The 18432-nt window shown below is 46.2% G+C and overlaps 2 protein-coding genes and 1 long non-coding RNA gene across 4 annotated transcripts; 1 reads left to right on the top strand and 2 right to left on the bottom strand.

Annotated features, from left to right (window-relative positions):
* Positions 1–428: 428 nt before the first annotated feature.
* On the bottom strand, positions 429–2826 carry LOC101068161 (ras-related protein Rap-2b). Its single transcript, XM_003968339.3, has 2 exons — positions 1921–2826; positions 429–1466 (listed from the first exon to the last, which is right to left on the bottom strand). The coding sequence occupies exon 1, from the start codon at positions 2521–2523 to the stop codon at positions 1972–1974; it is 552 nt and encodes a 183-aa protein (XP_003968388.1). The 5' UTR covers positions 2524–2826; the 3' UTR covers positions 429–1466; positions 1921–1971.
* Positions 2827–7201: 4375 nt separating this feature from the next.
* LOC105417046 (uncharacterized) lies at positions 7202–7889 on the top strand. Of its 2 annotated transcripts, none has more exons than XR_003890095.1 (3): positions 7202–7336; positions 7444–7704; positions 7798–7889. It is a non-coding gene; the product is annotated as an uncharacterized lncRNA (long non-coding RNA). The 2 variants fall into 2 exon arrangements; XR_964886.2 differs by having other exon boundaries at positions 7223–7336; positions 7572–7704.
* Positions 7890–12092: 4203 nt separating this feature from the next.
* Positions 12093–14823, bottom strand: p2ry1 (purinergic receptor P2Y1). Its single transcript, XM_003968340.3, has 2 exons — positions 14276–14823; positions 12093–14075 (listed from the first exon to the last, which is right to left on the bottom strand). The coding sequence occupies exon 2, from the start codon at positions 14050–14052 to the stop codon at positions 12991–12993; it is 1062 nt and encodes a 353-aa protein (XP_003968389.2). The 5' UTR covers positions 14053–14075; positions 14276–14823; the 3' UTR covers positions 12093–12990.
* Positions 14824–18432: the final 3609 nt, after the last annotated feature.

Raw genomic sequence — 18432 nt, 5'->3', positions numbered from 1 at the left:
CGACGCCCACTCGTACGGCGCAGCGCGAGACTCTGGGCCAAACACCCACACAGATGATGTATAAAAACCCATCTGAGGCTTGCGTAACCGGGCCTGCGAGAGCAGCGGCGGGAACGAACGCGCTTCGAGCCAGATGACAGATGAAGGGAGTCGAAAGGATCAACCACCTGTTCGCCGATGTTTTCACGCACGCTTCGTCAGTGTTACGGCACGGGTGGAATAATTACACACGCCTGAATATGCAAAAGGAAAAAAGTGAAGTCGAAGCGGGCCGGTTGATCAACACATGCGCGTCTTTAGTAGCGGAACAAGACGAGCTGTTGCATAAAGTGCACGTGACGCCTCCGTTCAGGCTCAACGACCACGTAATCAAGCACGCTGGTTAAGTTCAGGAAGCAGACGTCAACAAAGACAAAACACAGCTTGGGTTCTTTCTTTAAAAATGCCGTTTGTATTAAAAGTCTTTTTTTTTTTTAAACAGACAGACCACTGTTAAAATGGCTCATCTGAAATCGAACTTACAATCAAGTTAGATCTGTCAATGGTACATCATCACATTTCTGGCTAAAAACGACAAAAATAAAAGAACGGAGAGATTTTGATCAGTTGCGGTCTGGAAGATATCAGGTGGTTCTATATTCGGGTTTCCAGTACCTGCGCATTAAAAGATACAGCTAGGACCAGATTTAGCCCAAAAAAAAATAAAAATAAAAACAGACCGTTCCGCGATAAAAAAACCAAACACTTTTTACACCCTCCTCCCGGCGTGATGATCCAGACGTTCACAACAAGCGGGATGAAGGGTTGTTTTGGCGCTGCGTGTAGGTTGGCACTGAATCTGACACAGCTGATTGGGTTTTTGTTGGGGGGGGAAGGCACTCGACACAAAGCCGATCAGGTAACCGGCTCTTGTGTCACGTCAGCTGAGGTCCTCACGCCCGCTGATGAGCAGGTGAAGGGGCGCAGGGGTGACCCAAAAAAAAAAAAAAAAAAAAAAGTGGTCAGGTTGGGCTAAGTCCACTTTTGGAAAAGTGGCGTCCGTTAGTTTTGACTTTGGGAGGGGGGGGTTGGAGTATTCTGGAGCACCGCTCCTGAAGAGGCTGCGGGGGACGTCACCCGCAGCTCCACCTGCCCCCGATTGTGCAGATATTTATCAAAATATAGTCTCTCTTTACTAGAAATATCCATTTATAAGTGTCTCAGTGGTGCCCTCTGTGTCCAGTTCAAGTACTGCAGCCAAGTCGACATCGACGGTGGGCACCGATCAATGGCAGCAAAGATACTCCAAACCGGCGGAATTCCTGAAGAATGGACCCCTCCCTCTGTCTCAGTCGCTCCCCTCCTCCTCCTTTTGCACCCCCCCCCCTTGCAACATTCCTCCCAGTGTTGTCCTCCAGGGCTGTGGGGGGGAAGGGGTGGGATCGCAGAAGAAGAAGAGCTCGACGGCACACACTCGCTGCAACACACTGCCGCAAACAAGAGACAGATGTCAGTCACACAACTTCTGACCAATGACAGCAGTCTGAGGAGCCCAGACTTGAGGAGCCCAGACTTCAGGGCTCATCTTGGCCTGAGCTCAGGGAGGATGTGTGAATGTAGGTCAGACAGAAACTTTGGAATCTCCCGACTCCTCAGTCAGGAAAATGCCATGTAAGCCTTTTTTTCCTCCCTAGTTCCACTGTGGGTGCTCAGAATCAAAACTTAGCTCTTGAATATAGTCGGTCTGGCCCTCCACACGTCCCCAATCTGCTCAGCACAACAATAGGGCCAAGTTCTGCTCGGGTCCCACGTTAACACGGCAAACATGTGACATGAAACTACATATTCTACACTCTATGCTTATTTTTGAATTGGCTTTCAAAACAACAGATGCTTTACGGTTCGTGTATGTTGGTTGTGCATTGAGGGGCCCCAACTTACCATTGCAAACTTAAAATTGAGCAAAGAATATATATAAAGCCGCGGCTCTCCTTAAAGAATGACACAAGACGAGCAGCACTGGTCGTCGCCATTTGGTGTTGAGGCATAGTTCATCTGTCGGACTATCTCTGCAAACAGTTCGTCCACCGAGGTTTTATTTTTGGCTGAAGTTTCTATGAAGGGACAGTTCCACTCGTCCGCCAGCGCCTTCCCCTCCCCGGACGACACTTCCCTCTCCCCCTCCAGGTCCACCTTGTTTCCGACCAGGATCATCGGCACCCTCTCGTACCGTTTCACCCGGATGATCTGATCCCTCATCGGTTTGATGTCCTGGAAGCTCTGCTGGTTGACCAGGCTGTAGACCAGGATGAAGCCCTGCCCGTTTTTGATGTACAGGTCTCGCATGGAGGCGAACTGCTCGGTCCCCGCCGTGTCCAGGATCTCCAGGACGGACGGGGAGGAATCCACCTCGATCTCCTTCCTGTAGAAATCCTCTATCGTGGGGTCGTATTTTTCTATGAAGGATCCCGTCACGAACTGCACGGTTAGTGCGGATTTGCCGACTCCGCCGGAGCCGAGAACAACTACTTTGTACTCTCTCATGGTTCCCCGATCAGCGACGCTCCTGCTTCCTCTCCGCTGTGAGCCCGCTAGCCGCCTTGCTGGGTTTCAAACCTCTCGCCGCTGCTCTTCCGCCAGCAGCTGGTACACGATCCAATCGATGGATTCTGGGCGTGGCCGCCTTCTATTGCCGTTCCGGAGGAAAAGACGGTTGTTTGCGACCCTCGGCCAACATTTGCGTTGAGTCAGGCTGAGTTCCCCAAGACAGCACAGCCGGTTCTTAAGCAAGCTTCCCCCTTTTCGCTCAACTCATAGCCGCTGTGCAGCCGCTGCCTCTTTGCCAGCGTCTCACTTCCCATAACAATGGGTAACCACTTCCTTTAGTGCCTTTCAAAATAAAAGTAAGGTGGTCTTATATCGCCCTCGAAATCAGCTTAACGTAGAGGTTTACTTCAGAAATAAACAGATATGCTGAATAATCACACTAAATTATATTTTTAATTACATCTTGTTGATGTTAACGATACTTAACGATCAGGCCTCTGCGTCTTAAATTCTAACTTCCGCTGCGGCGCTCGATAGTTTTCGTTAACTTTTCTGTTTTTTCTCCCGCTTCCTGCCCACATTCAGCAGCACGCCGCCTGCGCCTGACGTCACTCAAACGTGTTGCGTTCAAGGTGCAGGACGTCTGTTATTGCGAAGTCAGCGCAGCTCCTCAGCAGGCCTGCCACACCTTAGTTTCGACATTACTAATCCATGAGCCTATTACTGCTTGAGTCACTGTCAGAAAATTACTGGAAACACTTATCTGATGTACTTTATTAACCTGTTGCTCAACTTCAGCTTTATAGTATTCCTGTTGTATTGGGAAGTTATCTTTCAGATTTTAACAGAGGAATAAACATTTAACAGAGGAAAGAAAGTTAAAATGCTGAGTTTACAGCACTGCAGTGTTGTGTTTGCTGTTCAAACTAAAATGAGGTGACAAGAACCATGAAGATGCGACTCGTGAGCTAACTTGTGAAGCATTATTGGGACACTAATGCTTTTGTCCCAGCACTGTTATGCATATTTTGGTTCTCCAGTATGAAAAATCTCTTTCTCCAGGGAAATTGTATTATTGTAAAATTGTAAAGTCAGTCCAATCAATGTCTGAACTACATCTAAAGTTTCCTTTGAATTATCAGTGTAGAAAGTACTGGAACAAGCGTCACAATAAAGTGAATCATTTGAATAATTTCTAACTCTGACGTGTGTGCATTTGGGTGTGTATAAACCAATTATAATGTCCTCTTGCCACATGTGGAATAACCGCTGTTTCCGCTCAATGCCTGTCAGCACAGCGCCGTGATGATTGAACCGCAGTCGTGATCTCATCCCTCACAGGGATCGATTGGAAAAACACTGCTGGATCAATAGGTGTTTAATTCATTGGCTCTGCGAACGCTGCCATACGTTCATTTTTGATCTGTAAATCCATCAGCGAAGCTCCGAAAACATCTTCACAGATAATTAAACTAAATTAGATGCAAACCTATTTGAGAAGCAAAGGCAAGATGCCTTCAAATGTTTAGAAAAAGGTGCGTGACACCTCGGGTCTTTGTTGTTTTAGAAATAAAACGTGTGGCTGACCTGTCACATGGGCTTTCAGAGTGGCCTGCAGCCCCAGTCACTCCTCAAAATCCCATTAAGGAACCAGTTGCGCTTTGGAGACAATGGAGGCATCTCCCCTCAGGGACGGTGGGTAACGTGACCCCGAGCTGTGTGATGTAGATTGACACGTCTGTGAGAACAATCCCTCTGAATGTAAAACCAGGCCATCCTGTCAGACACAACCGAGGTTTGTTTTCACACGCCGCTGATAATTAGGCAAACGCGGCTATGCTTCACACACACCCCCACCCTCTAAACTCCACCAGGGTGACTTTCTGCAGCGACCAAAAGAGAGTAAGAAGGGTGATGTGTGGCGTCTCGCACTGCGGTCATGTGGTTTGTACAGACTCATTTACTTCTTCCTCCCAAGCAAATAAGAATCAAACAGAAAACCTTTAAAGTTGAAATGCATTTCGAGAGAATGTATTTTATGCTTCAACACTAAAACAAGTGAACTTGTGTAAACTTGTGTAAGCCAGTGGAAAAGTTAGGAACTTTAGCTGTGTTTCTGCAACGTGAGCATTCACATGGAAACACGCTGGCAGCCGACTGGAAGTGTTTCAGAATTTAAGGAATCCTGATAAACACATCTGGATTGATCCTCCAGCTATTCATCAATTTTGAGTGTCTGACATTTGCACGCAGCACCTTGTCTGAAAACAGCTAGGAACCCCAGGACAATTAACAATTAGGTGTGCATCTAATTTAGAGTTAAATTAATTATTCTGTGCTGCAGTAAGTAGTTAAAGCTACAGGCTATGGTGATTTATGCAAAGTCTATTGGTAAACACACAAAAGGAAGACGTTTTTTTGTTAACACCATGCTAATGCTAGCATGCATAGCCTCTCCTGAGAGGACCAGGCTCACTGTCTTTGAGTAAATACCTGTTTTCACCTCAGAGTCTGGCCTAAGTAGGCTGGAACAGTTTGAGGAGGGGGCCTCTGTGATCTATTCAGTGAAAAAGTGAACACTCAGAAGAAGAGAACAAGTGTGGCGGGCCACCTTTAATCCCCAGCACACATCCTGTGAGAGTGACAGTAGACTAATTAAAATGTCTGAAGCCATCCAGCTAATTAATGGCAGAGATAAGCCTCTTCCAATGTTTTCTATCCCGTCGGGACTCGGAGGCCGTTCACACACTTTTTAAGGCCGAGATTTCAAAGGAGAAAAGACCCGCGGCGAGACGCTCCAGCACTAATGAATGTGTTTATGTCGTTTGTGTTTCCACTCAGCCTCATTTAGATTTATGAATGAGTCAGATGTTCAGAGATGGTCATTCATCATCATCAGAGCGTGACATCAACACAACTATGGTGACTCAAGTCAAACCATGGCTGCAAAACTAGATCCAAGATGCTACTGGATCAGGTCATATTGGTTTCTGTTTTTATTCCTCTGTCCACAGAGGAGTTCACAGGCTGTGCTGATCTGAGCCATTGTATTGAAAATGTATTTTTGCATTTGAATTTTTAATCATTATCCTCAGCCTGGGACTATTGCACCTCTGCTCTTTTGCAGATGTTCAGCAAGAAGATGAAATAAAGGGATTATTATTTCCCTTCCTTTTTTTTAATGAGGTGTTTGATGGCAAGATGGCCTGAGTATAGTTTAGGTTGTCTGACAAGTGTTTATACTTGATGGTGTTCGGATAAAGATTTGATCTCCATGGTACCGAAGCACAACAGTGGAAATGTTTATAAATTTAGGAGGTGCGTGTGTGTTTGTATTTGTGTGTGTGTGTGTGTGTGTGTGTGTGTGTGTGTGTGTGTGTGTGTGTGTGTGTGTGGGCGTGTGCGAATACATATCTTTAAAAGACAGATTTATACTTTAAACCAATTTTAGATTATTATATTAGTAGTTGAAATGACTTGGATCCCCTCTACAGTGCGCCACACTGTCCACTAGAGGGAGCCAGACCCGCGCCCACAAACATGGAAGCTGAAAATTACCTGCAGTTCAAATATCAGGTGTGCGTGAAGGCTCCAGGATTCGGTGTCATGTGCAGCGTGCGTGCAAGCTCAGTAAAATGGCTTCATTCTGGTTTATGTAAGAACCCATATTATTGTATCAACACTGCGATTTCACAATCCCAAGATGGAGCATAAACAGAACAGAGAGGTGATCTCCTGCCTGGAGACAAAAAGCCGTTGTTCTGAGTTAAACACCATCCTGTCCAGAAACAAAGCCCCGACAGTCTGGTGAAAAAACTCATCAATTCATTGACATTGTTCTGCAGTTCTACAGGCAAACTCAAGTGTCAACGATGCTGTGAACAACAGAGGGAGTATATGATGTCAGATAAGACAGAGAGAAGTGAGATAGAGAACAGGGACCCTTTCATCCAGTCCACAATGCAGGGCTTTCAAGCGAGGAATCTGGATATCATTAATAATACATATTCTCTGTCCAGTGCTGCAGCTTGCCGGGGGGTCAAAGTTCAAGAGGGAGAGGCCCGGTATTGCTGACATCGTCACAGAAATCACTCTGACATTCTCACTTCCTCTCTGGGGAGTTCATTAAAGTGAAGAAAGCTGTTTTCTTTAAATGGTTTGGAGCGTGCAGGATGGAGAGAATGTTAAAACGCCCCTTTCCACAAATCCAGTGTTCAGTGTTGTGAGGGGGAAAAAAGGACCACCAGAGAACCCAACAGCAATCCAATTACTGCTTTTACACATTTAGAGCGATTCAGGCATTCAAATCAAAGCCATCAAAGCCACTGTGGTTGATGGGAGGTGGAATGGGAAAGAATCTGGGGTCCACGGGAGTTTTAAGACTTTAAATAGATTGTGTGTGGTAAGAGAAGCGATCTAACTTGTACAGTTTGACGTAGATTAGAGAAGCACTTGACTATGACCACATTTTTCCTGAATAAATTCAGCAAAAACAGCGGTATAAGCAGAGAACCGTTGATGAAAACGCCCCCAGTCACCAAAAACATCGATTGATGGCACAAGGAAGTTAAATGATTTTGGGGAGTAAGTCTGTGTGTGACTTACTTACCACAGACATGTCACTAAGGAAGTCCAGAGGATTGTTTTTTTTAAAGCCAACAGACATTTAAATTCCCTAGAATTGCTGAGGGGCGAGGCTTGGTGCTGAAGGGCCCTGATTGGTGGAACACAGGTGCAGAAAGAACATGTCGTCATCCTAATTGGAATGTATTCATGGAATTTGGGCTGCTGTTTACCAGGAAGTACTGAGGTGAATAAACGTTACAAACTAAGATTTCTGCAGAAGTGTGTGTTGTTTCCTTTAGGTGTACTTTTATTTTGGGTGACATTCACCTGTGGCATTTATGAAATCCACAGCATCTTTCTTGGAACCACAGAAGGGGCCTCTACAGCGCTGGGTGTCTCAGTCATGTGACAGCTCAGCTGCTCAAATCCAAAGAACAAAGACCATAAAACTCCAGAATCAATGATCTCTGCATATACAGGTGACGTCAGCTGACGCCCGGGCCCACCCCGACCTCCTCGGTGACCCTTGGCAGAGACCACCCAAGGGCTGCTGCCACCCGGCTAAGTTTAGAAGGGAATCCAGGACAGGCGGGTCGCCTTACAGACAGATAGGTACGTCCACAGGAAGGGGAATCCCGAAAGGTGGGGAAAATTCTAACTTCACACTACACTAACTTCAACCATCTTTGTGCATGTTTCTTGTAGTCTTCGATCTGAGGCCAGGTTGACTGAGACGTAACCTGCTGGAGTCCACATTCGCCCACTAAGACCAAAATAAAAAATCAACACAAGCCTCCAGACAAAAGAAGCATTAATGGGACACCTGCGTGAGCGGTGTGTGTGTGTGTGTGTGTGTGTGTGTGTGTTTGTGTTTGTGTGTGGGTGTGAGAGAGTGTGTGTGCATGTGTGTGTGTGTGTGTTTAGGCTGCTGAGAGTACAGCCTGGCTACCAAATGGTTGCCAATGATTAATGGGTTAGGTGAAATGAGAAATAGCTACACACACACACGCACGCACGCGCACACGCACGCACGCACGCGCGCGCACACACACACTCAGAGTGGAACTGCTAGGATTAATAGGGTGAGGCAGCCAAGCAATAGAGGATAATAGAATCTAAACAAGGCTGAAGGGGAAGAGCAGAAATATGAAGGTGTGTGTGTGTAGTCACCTGAGAAGGTCAGGAGAGGGAATTTCACACTGAAAAGTATTCACAGGTAAAACCGCTAAAGGTGCACGTAAACCTTGCAATTTCCAATCTCCCCATTGGTGTTTTGGTCGATTTCAGCGGCGCACGAGTGTCGAGGGCGAATTGTTTCATCAGCTGTTTTCCTGAGAGGGGAAAGTACTCCACTGCTTTTCACTAAAGGATCACAGAGGAGTGTATGCATATGCAGACGGTGGATCCATTATTTGTGTGTGTGTGTGTGTGTGTCTTTGTCTTTGGTACTTATTGAGCACCAAATTACTTATTTTACTACCAAAATGAGGACATCGTTCGTTATAAGGTGGGACCCTTTTGGCGCGTCTTTGCAATTTAGAAGCAGCCAATAATGAAGCTGGAGGCTGATGATCCGCTCTTATCTTGATATAATAAGGAGCCAACACCCACACTAAGAACACAGTGGCAGTAAATACCCAGAAAGTCACCTGCCAGGCCTGCATGACGTTGGCGTGTTCCTTCAAATGCCAACATGGAAAATAAGCTCATCCCAGGAGGTCAAATTCCTGACAGCACTGGTGGATCATTAACGTCGTGCAAAGGTGACGGAACAGGAGCTGCTAGTGTTCGGAATCCACGACAGTTGTTCGTGGAGCCGAGAGAAATGACAAACGGTGTGAAAAACCTTCAGAGGGAACTTTAAAGAGATTAAATTTGAAGGAGCCACATCGCAGTCTCAAAGGCAAAGTTAAATGGCAATTAGAGCCGTAACGGAGATTCGCTATCGCAGCGTTTTCATGTGAACTTTCAAAGCCGCAGCTCCTCATTAGAATGTAAAATCCTAATGAATTTGAATTTGTTAGAGGGAAATAAGGTAAATATTTGATGTCAGCCTTCTTTACTCTGCAAAGGAGACTGGAGTGACTAATAATGAATAGAAACTGTGAGTCCTGTAAGAGATCTGACACATTAAAGGATTCTTCTCCTTCTAGACCAAAAATGATTAAGAAATTGAGTGATGGGGTCAAAAAAGGTCATGCTCCTCTTTACTCTGAGAGCTGAAAAGCAACGTTGTGTTCCTTGAACACTTTGCAGTGACCTTCAGGGAGCCCACATAACATTGAACCAGCAGCAACCAGGGCCAAAGCAATCTGCAAAGGTCAGAGGTCAGCCTCAGTTTTACTTTCCCATATGTACGTTTAACTTTGTTGCCATATACTTTCCATTATTCACCCGCTACATAAACAGAAATCACTTAAGCTAAATCCCCCTCGCAGCCACTGAGGAGGAGCTGTCTATTTAGGCTGCAGAGCTGGAGGTTGAAGTACAAGGTGACACTTTCTGACTAAAAACAAGCGTGCTGCTGGACGAAGAGGGCCTCAGCATGTTTATGTGGACACTTTGCACACCTCCGTTGTGAAACTGGCCCTCCTCTTCTTCTGCTGAAACAGCCGATCAAAAGGCTGAAGAAGCAGACGTCAGAACCACCTCTGGGTCTCCTGGACCCGTCTCCCCGAGACTGTGAGGGTAATCTGACTGATATTTTCCATATTTCTGATATTCTAAAGGTTACTCTGCGGACCGAAACCCCGCGCCCTCCAGCCAATTCTACTTATTTCGAATATCCATGGCGTGTCTATTAACCCTAGATCTTTTCGTCCTGCTTGTTCCACATCCGCTCAACCAGATTTGTTTAACATCAGCTCATTTCTCTCCCTTTCATGCGTCTCTTTATCCAGATTGGGTCGCCCCTGTCGCCCTGGTCACGCCGCCCTGTCTGCCCAATCGCACCGGCTCCGACTTTTCCAAATGAGCGACGTTCCCACTGACACCGGCTCCTACCATCAGACGTCTGCCTCCGAGGCTCTTGAAATCAAAGGCGAGGCTGTGAGCTGTAACCAGTCAGTCGATCCGTCACGCTGACGGATGACTGCACGGAGGCTGCAGAAAATCTGCAAGCAGCTTGACGGCAGAGGCTGCAGAGATATTGATCCCAAGCGTTATGACAGCTGCTCCCAAATGCACGCCGCCTTGTTCTTCAGCGCCATCTCATCTGTGCATGCCGACCGCTGCGTTTACACTGTGACCTTCATCGGGTCTGCACTAGTGTTTATATTGACGACATTTCCGTGGAGATTGAGGCTGAAACACCTTTTGATTCAAGGTCTTTGACAGGCGTCCTGTCCGAGAATGAGGCGCACACAGTGATGTTTGTACAGATTCCGGATCTTGTCTGATAAGTAAATAGCTGGAGTATGTTTGTATTCTTGCTTTGCATTCATAACTGGGTGTTGGAGATACTTGAAAAGTGTTTAACTAGGCAAACCTCATCACCATGTGCAGTATGTCAGTAGCATGTGGCTCCTATTTGGCCTCAATGCTGTAACGGCTTCTCAGGAAATGCACAGTTGGCATCAGTAAATTCTGCCAGATCCAGCTCTTTTGAATAGACGCCACATTTTTACTTCGGCATTGGGGGATTGCCGACCAACACTCGCCCTGACCACAGCTGCCAGCAGCGACAAGGCGAATGACACACATCAATGGCAACACCCTTCATGCGTTTGCTGCATCAGAACTTTTCAATTCCTTCTTTTTTGGCTTCTCCACCCCCGAGCAGTAATGTTTGAAGTCAGGGCTACTTTCCCAGGACCTGTGCTTTTGATTAAGGCTGGCTCCGTGCTTTTGTTGGTAGGATTTTTGGCTCAGGAAGAAGGTGCCCCAGTGATTGATGTCACTGTGCCAGCTCCCACTGTAAATCTCAGATGCCGGTGCTGCGGTTGAGAAGTTTGGAGGACGTTGGCCCCCCTGGGCCTCCCCTGCCCGCAGCAGGAACACACACGATCCCCGTACTTTACAGAAAAACCTGATAAACCTGAACTCTTCCCTTTGTCCTTGTGGTACCCTGAGGTCTGGACTCGACACCTATTCAAACAGTCAGAGGCAGTGAAACACAGCGTCGCTCTTCCTTCACTTTCTGGGATAAAGGGAAGAGGACTGTTGGCGGGGAGTACTCCAGTTTTAAGCCTTAAGGCTAAAGGCTTCAGGTCCTTCACATTAGCTTCTGTGTGCATGCATGGACAATATATGTTACAAACATATCAACATATTTACATCAATTTGTTTGCCAGAGTTCCACCCTTTGGCCATGATACAGTGCCTGAGAGCACTAATAGCTAAAACAGTTACTTCCCCCGCACAGTTTTGTAATGCACTGAAGATGGTGGCAATGCTGGCTCAAAGAGTTTAAAAGCTGTTTGTATTCAGAGGAAATGCTGGGAAGAAGATTGTTTCCTGTGCTCACCGCACCATGCAGGCCAGGGTCCTGGGTTCCCAGGAACGACCCATTCACCCCTCTGCATCAATACTCCATGATGTCAGACACAAAAGCGGCCTTTGGAGGCGCGCTCTTCATTCTCCCCTCGTCCCCTCATTTCCTTCTGGCGCTGCTGAGACATGGAGAGAAGAGCGGAGGAAGAAAGGGAGGAGGAGGAGGAGGAGCCGGGCTGGAGGCACAACTAGACTGGAAATGTTTAATTAAAAACAGGCGACAACTGCTGTCGCAGAAACGGGAAGGTCTCCATCAGCTGTTAATCATCAATACGTTACATTATAATAAAGAATTGTGATCTTCACCCTCCAGTTGGACCTTTACCCTTCTGTCACTGCTCTGAAATGACAGTCTAATACCACAGTAAATGAAACAGATATATTTAAAGCTGAGCTCATTAAGCCATCAACAGGACGAGATCCGGTTCTTCTATTTTCAGCAGTGTTAAAGCTCACACTAACAGCAGGTAGCCGAGGGGTCTAAACACTCAGAGAAAGTCACCATCTAGCATGTTTTAAATATCAAAATTTATTGACGAAAAAGTAACAGATGGCCCCAAATATCCAGTGCAGGTGATTCACTTCCCTTCTTGATTAGTAGCCAACCACATTACAGGTTCACAAAGGCACAAACACAGACATGGAACATCCATCTTACAGCCCACATACGAACAAGGAACACCAGCACATATGAGTGCCGTATATACTGAAAGGTATCTCATACAACCGTCTTCATTTGTGTATGCAATCATTATTCTTTGCATACTTGTCAGAGTTAGTCGGCACTCTTTGTGACCTTAAGGTTTGGATTAGTGTCAACGATACGAGCAACTCTACAACGTCACAACATTGTGCACAGTAAATATGAAAAAAACAGAACATTCATGTTAGCATCATAGATATAACACAAAAATACTACGGGTAGTTTTTTTCCCCCCTGTACAGAACACATCAACAGAGAGCAAGGGCAGAACCTCAGAGCTGTCAGGGTGAGAAATCTGCATTTCTCACCCATCAGCGAGAGACGGAGGAACAAACGAGGAGTGATGAGCAGAGGTTTCAGGTCAATGTGCATTAGAAAACCGTCTGTGCAACCAGCTCTGCTCCGGTGCATTCGCTTATTCCTCTAATCGAGTGTCATCTACTGATTGCAGGCCAAATCGGCGGTGGGAGAAGCTGCTATCGGTCTGTCCCTTTTATCCAACTATAAGCATCACTAACTCTTCTGTGAGGACGAGTAGCGATGGCTGGAACACTCAGAAGACAACACAAATACAGGACGATACGGTCACGTAGCTTATCAACGCCAACAGGCTGAGAGGAGAGCGGCGGGGTTGAAACATGGGGTCTCCATCGTCAGCCTCCACAGTGCATTTTTTTAGCAGTCAGTTGCACAGATGAGCGCTGTCACAGGCTGCGATCCCCGTTCTCCACGTTCTCCGCCAGGCTGTTGAGCGCCGTCTCGTCGCTCTTGGACTGGTGCATGTGGTCCCCCTTCTTGGAGTTTTTTTTTGTGGCCCGCGACAGCTTCCTCCTGAAGGTGTCGCCGGCCAGGAAGTACAGGACGGGATCCACGCAGCTGTTGAGGCTCGCTAGGCCCCGCGTCACCTGGTAGGTGGCGTAGACGCGGTTGTTGAACTCGCACATGTCGGGCGTTTGGAAGTAGAGCCGAGCCCTCATGTTCAGGTTCTTCATCACGTGAAAGGGAAGGTAGGAGACGGCGAAGACCACCAGCACGATGATCACCAGGTGGATGGATTTCTGCCGCAGCGGCGCGTTGTTCATCTCGTTGTAGATCAGCGCTTTCACGATCATGCCGTAGCAACAGAATATGATAATAAAGGGGACGCAGAAGCCGAAGACAGTCAAAATCATGCTGTAGATGAAATAACCCGGCAGCTCGTCCACAGTGGTCGTGTCGTAACACGTGGTCGCGTTGTTCTTCAGTCCGGTCCTGGAGTAATAAAGGATGGGGGAAATCGAGACAATGACCAGCAGCCACACCAAGGCGCTGGTGATAACGGCGCTTTTCTTGTTCAGCCTCCCCAGAGACTTGAGCGGGTAAACAAGTCCGGTGTACCTGTGGACGCTGATGCAGGTCAGGAACAGGATGCTCCCGTAGAGATTCACGTGAAATATGAAGCGCTGCAGCCGGCACAGCACGTCCCCAAATATCCAGTCGGTCTTGTTGAAATAGTAGAAGATGAGGAAGGGCAGCGAGAGCACGTAGCAGAAGTCAGCCAGGGCCAGGTTGAACATGTAGACCGAGATGCTGCTCCAGGGTCTCATGTGGCACACGAACATCCAAATGGCCAGACTGTTGCCCACCAGCCCTGTGATGAAGACGATGATGTAGACGGTGGGCAGGTAGTAGAACTGGAAGCCGGTTTTGGTGAGCGAACATCCTCTTGTGTTGTTGTGGACATCGGTGACATTCAGCAGGGACGTCAGGTTCAGGTCTGTGGTCATTGTGTCAGGTGCAGCTCCTTTGACTGCAGGACGAGAATTCTGTTATACGTCTTTTTTAATGTCCTTTCAAAGAGCAGATGACGGATTTAATCATCTGCGGCGGTGTGATTTCTACAGTAACAGGGTTACATTCCCTGACTCCGAATCCACGCAGCAAACTTCAATTTTGCGCAACGCGCACGAAACACAATACAACCGAGAACCGCAAAACAACAAAACTCACCCCTGGCGACTTGTATTCCACATTCCTGTCGACTTCACGGTTACAAAGAGTCCCGCAGTTGTTACGAAATGTCAGGTGTTTCCATCCCAGAGGTGTTGAAAAATGTTTCAAAGTTGCTGAGATTTTAGCGTTTGCGCTCATGCGTCCGCGGTGATGTGGGGAAAAAAGAATCAAGTCTTGATAGGCGCGGAGAAGTCGATTCTCCCGCAGGAGCGGCGGTGGGTCACAGCAGAGACAGCTGCAGGCTCTGGCACGAAGAGCAGGAATTACGGGCAGGCTGTGTAAAGGGAGAGGAGGCTCTTTTTCGATGAGAGGGGAGGTGCGCACCGCTCAAAGCCACTGAGGAGCCTCCCGTGTCCAAACGCGCACTTTGCGTTCCTCCCATTGGACCTTATCGGATCACATCTGAGCAGCATGTCAATTCACGCCTCTTCCTTCTGCGGTCTGTCTGGTTCGCGCGTAAAAAGGCGGATTAATCAGTGATAAACCATCATGCAAAAAATCATTTAATGGCATCGCGCCTGCCCTTATGAAAAACAAGTCAAAGTAACACTATGGCTTTAAAATGCAGCCGCACGAAGGGAACTCACCTATCATCATTCAAACTAGAGGTGCGCGTGGCTATAATGGGCTGAGTGAGTTTCGTCTGCAGGATTTGTATGCAACTGTCATGCAGAGTCACGTCACATCGATTAGAAAAGGGAAGTATGTGTTTTTAATGCCGCCTTTTTAAAATGTATTGGGTCTGTGTTGTGTTTTCTGAAGACATAGAGGTGGAGGTGGAAGCTGAGGAAGAGCCAAGGACAGGCAGCAGACAGAGGAGTGGTGCTGAATAGTTACAGGATGTGTCAAAGTTTAAGGTAATATCTTTGTGATTCCAGGCATATTTAAAATTGAGCAGCTACCCAAGAGCAGGAATCTGTGGATGAAGGCCAATTTGATGGATTTGTGAATGAGTTTGCCCCCCCCCCCTCAGGGTAGTTTAAAGGGGGTGACCTGTGGTTTGTTGGGAAAGTAAATACATTTTTTAGAATACATTTTTTCCTGGATCAGCTTCCCTCTTATGGAGGTTTAAATTAATCCCAACGGACACCATCGCCATAATCAATACAGCGCACGTGGCGGATATGTGAGAGGATCACAGGAAGATCCTTCTGGTAACTGCTGCCATAAATTCTCTGCTGAAGCAAATCTGTCCACAACATAAAATAAAATACATTCTTACCATAACTGGGATATAAGAGACATTCATTGATCTACATTATTTGTTTTTTCTCACAGAATATAGACAGAATATAAATGTCTTGTCACAAATCAGCGCCCACTTTTCTCCTGTGATTAGTAACAAATGAGATACGGTTGCTTAGTAACACAAACTCAACTTTCTAATTTGGTGCATGTTTGACATAATCACTAGTTTGATTGAAAAGTGGAGGAAGATTGGAGGAATTCTTGGAGTCCAGTCGGTGCAATCCGTGGAATGAGTGTATGGATAAACTCCCAAGAGTTGTTGTTTGGAGCACAAAATAGGCTGCAACTGCAAAAATCAGTGCAGGATCACAACTGCAATCACAGAAATAGCTGGAACACGTCCGTCGTGTGCAAACAAGGGAGCAGCACCGAGGTGATGACTTTAATCTCCTGCAGCTTCCACTGGAATCACAGGAGAGCAGCAAGAGGGGAAGAGGGGGGTTTATAGTTACCAAGATGCTGACTAAATTGACCCCTCATCCCCTCATGTTTGGACCTGACCTCCATTTTCTGGCCCAGAAGCTGAAGATAGTGGAGGAATTCCAGCCTTGGGGGGATTGATTTTAACATCATTTAGCAGCAAAATGTCAGTGCACCTCAACCTGGCAGAGCAGAAGCCAAATCATCTCATGGCCTCGGCACATCCACTCCAGCAGTGTCTCAATGTTTCCATCACCTGGATTAATAAGTCCTCTCGTGAAGTTATTTTTTGGGAACGCGACTCCCACGTCAGTATCAGACAGGTGCATTAATAAAAGGAGGCAGACAAAGGCAGCAGTAAACACTGGAAACTTAGTCACAACCTTACTTGGTCCTTTATGGCAAGGCGCTTGGTGACTAATCTTGAAAACTTTAAATAAATATTGCTGTGTACAGAGAGCAGTTGTTGGCATCAGTGACAATATTCCATTTGTGCTGTACCTTTATTCTCATATTTATCACAACTAGGAATTCTGTTGTTGCATTTAAGTCTTTATTTCTGCTCCTTTCACGAGCAACTATTGGGTGTCCAGGGATCAGACTCTGGGTTAAGCCCCTGGAGACAAAAACCCCCACTATAAAGCCACCAGATGCCCTGAAGGAAACACATTTCCCTAAACATTTTTTAGAACTTCCAAGTAAACGTTCACTATAGCGTACTAGATGATGCACAATAATAAAGCCAACAACAATCAATAACTGGATACATAATGAACCAGTCTAAACATGACTGTTATTCCCTGTTTGAGTTGTTTTTCAGGGAGCAGTTGGAGCGTAACGAGGACTAAGAGGAAGTTGGCTGGAGTTCAGGTCATGTCTGGTTTCTCTTCCGTTTGACCCAGTCGCCACTCTCGCAACTTGCGCGTCCATATTTACTTTGCTGCCACACAGCTATTATCTAGCTCTCATCTGCACCCAGTTATTCTGTTACAGAAGGGATTTAAAAAAATATATAAACTTACCCATTTTTTACAAGCCTCGGTCATATTGCACATCCATTTCTTTACCATTTTTCTTTTTTTAACCAGCTTTATGAGTGGTACAATGCCACCCCTAGTGATTTCCCTTCCACTACAATGTTATCAATTTATCATTTACAGCTATAACCACCTAAATAGTGCTTATGTGTAGGGCAATAGGGCAGTTATTATACAAATATTATCATCTCAATAAACTTTGCTGGTAATACTTTAGATTAGGGTTCACATATTCACCATTAACTACCTATTTATTAACAAAATACTGATGGTTAATGATTCATTAAAAGCACTTGCTGTTATCATATCCCGAAGGAAAGTAAACAGTGAACATGCTTTCCTCATTCTAAAGTGTGACAATGACACTGAACAAAAGCTATTTTATATCCACTGTTCTCATTTTATTTTAATGCTGCGACTTGTGGGAAAATGGGAACAGGAGCATTTTCAGTTACTACATAGTTAAAAAAGAAAATATATAAGAGACTATAACATGAGGTCATGTGATAGCCCCAGTACAACCCATGGATGAGATGTGGGTCAGTCATGTCCAAGTGTGGAGTACAGATAAGGACGAAGTTGAAATTGCTGCCCGTCCTCTTGCCTATCTCACGGATCAGTGCCTTCATAAAACCAAACAAATTCATTCATTCATTGTAAATCTCGCCCACCCCTTCTTCTGAACGTGAGAAAAGAAAACATGCAGCAGGAAGCCATAAAGGATGGCGTGTACTTACGAAATGTCGGTACTTTTAAGACACAGCTGCGTCATAACTTTTAACAAGTCCCCCTGTCCTGGCTGCTGCAACAGCTGATTCAATCTGTCGCAGGAATTCTCATCATCTTGGGTTTAATAAGACTTCATCTTATCTGGCTGATGTTACCATATTGACAAATGTGCAAAGGGGGCTGTACGACCTGGGCACCTGGTTCTCTGAAGTATAGCCAATAACGCAGCCAATCTCAATCTAGATGACAGCGGCTGATTTTGAATTCAGTGTAAATGAATCCTTAAACTGCATTAAACCGGCACTGTTCAAACCGGCACGTCGCTATGAGCCACACGAATGGATCTGCAGTGGAAATGTTCGGTGGTGAGCTCGTAAAGCAGAACACCCTGATGAGATTCTCCTCTGATCGGCCTTATCAGCCATCCGCAGACCGAACCGGAAAATAATGAATTCCTGATTTTTTTTTCTTTCTTCTCAGTCTGTAGCTCTCCCCCCACCATCCTGCCAGTCATCATTTATGTCTCTCTCACTCTCTTGCAACAACCACACTCCCCTCCCAGCACGGGTGCCGCTAAAGGTGATGTAAGCTATTAACCACATTAAAACCTTTGCTGGCTTGTGTTTTCATGCATCTTGCTTTAACAGTCATAACAGTCAACAAATGCAGCATTCCTTGGCTCCGTGTTCCAGGAGGCGCGTGTCTGATAGCTGCGATGAA

Source organism: Takifugu rubripes, chromosome 11 (assembly GCF_901000725.2).
Source record: "Takifugu rubripes chromosome 11, fTakRub1.2, whole genome shotgun sequence".
NCBI lineage: Eukaryota > Metazoa > Chordata > Actinopteri > Tetraodontiformes > Tetraodontidae > Takifugu > Takifugu rubripes.
Note: the sequence above shows the minus strand (reverse complement) of the source record. Positions and strands in the feature narration are given on the sequence as shown.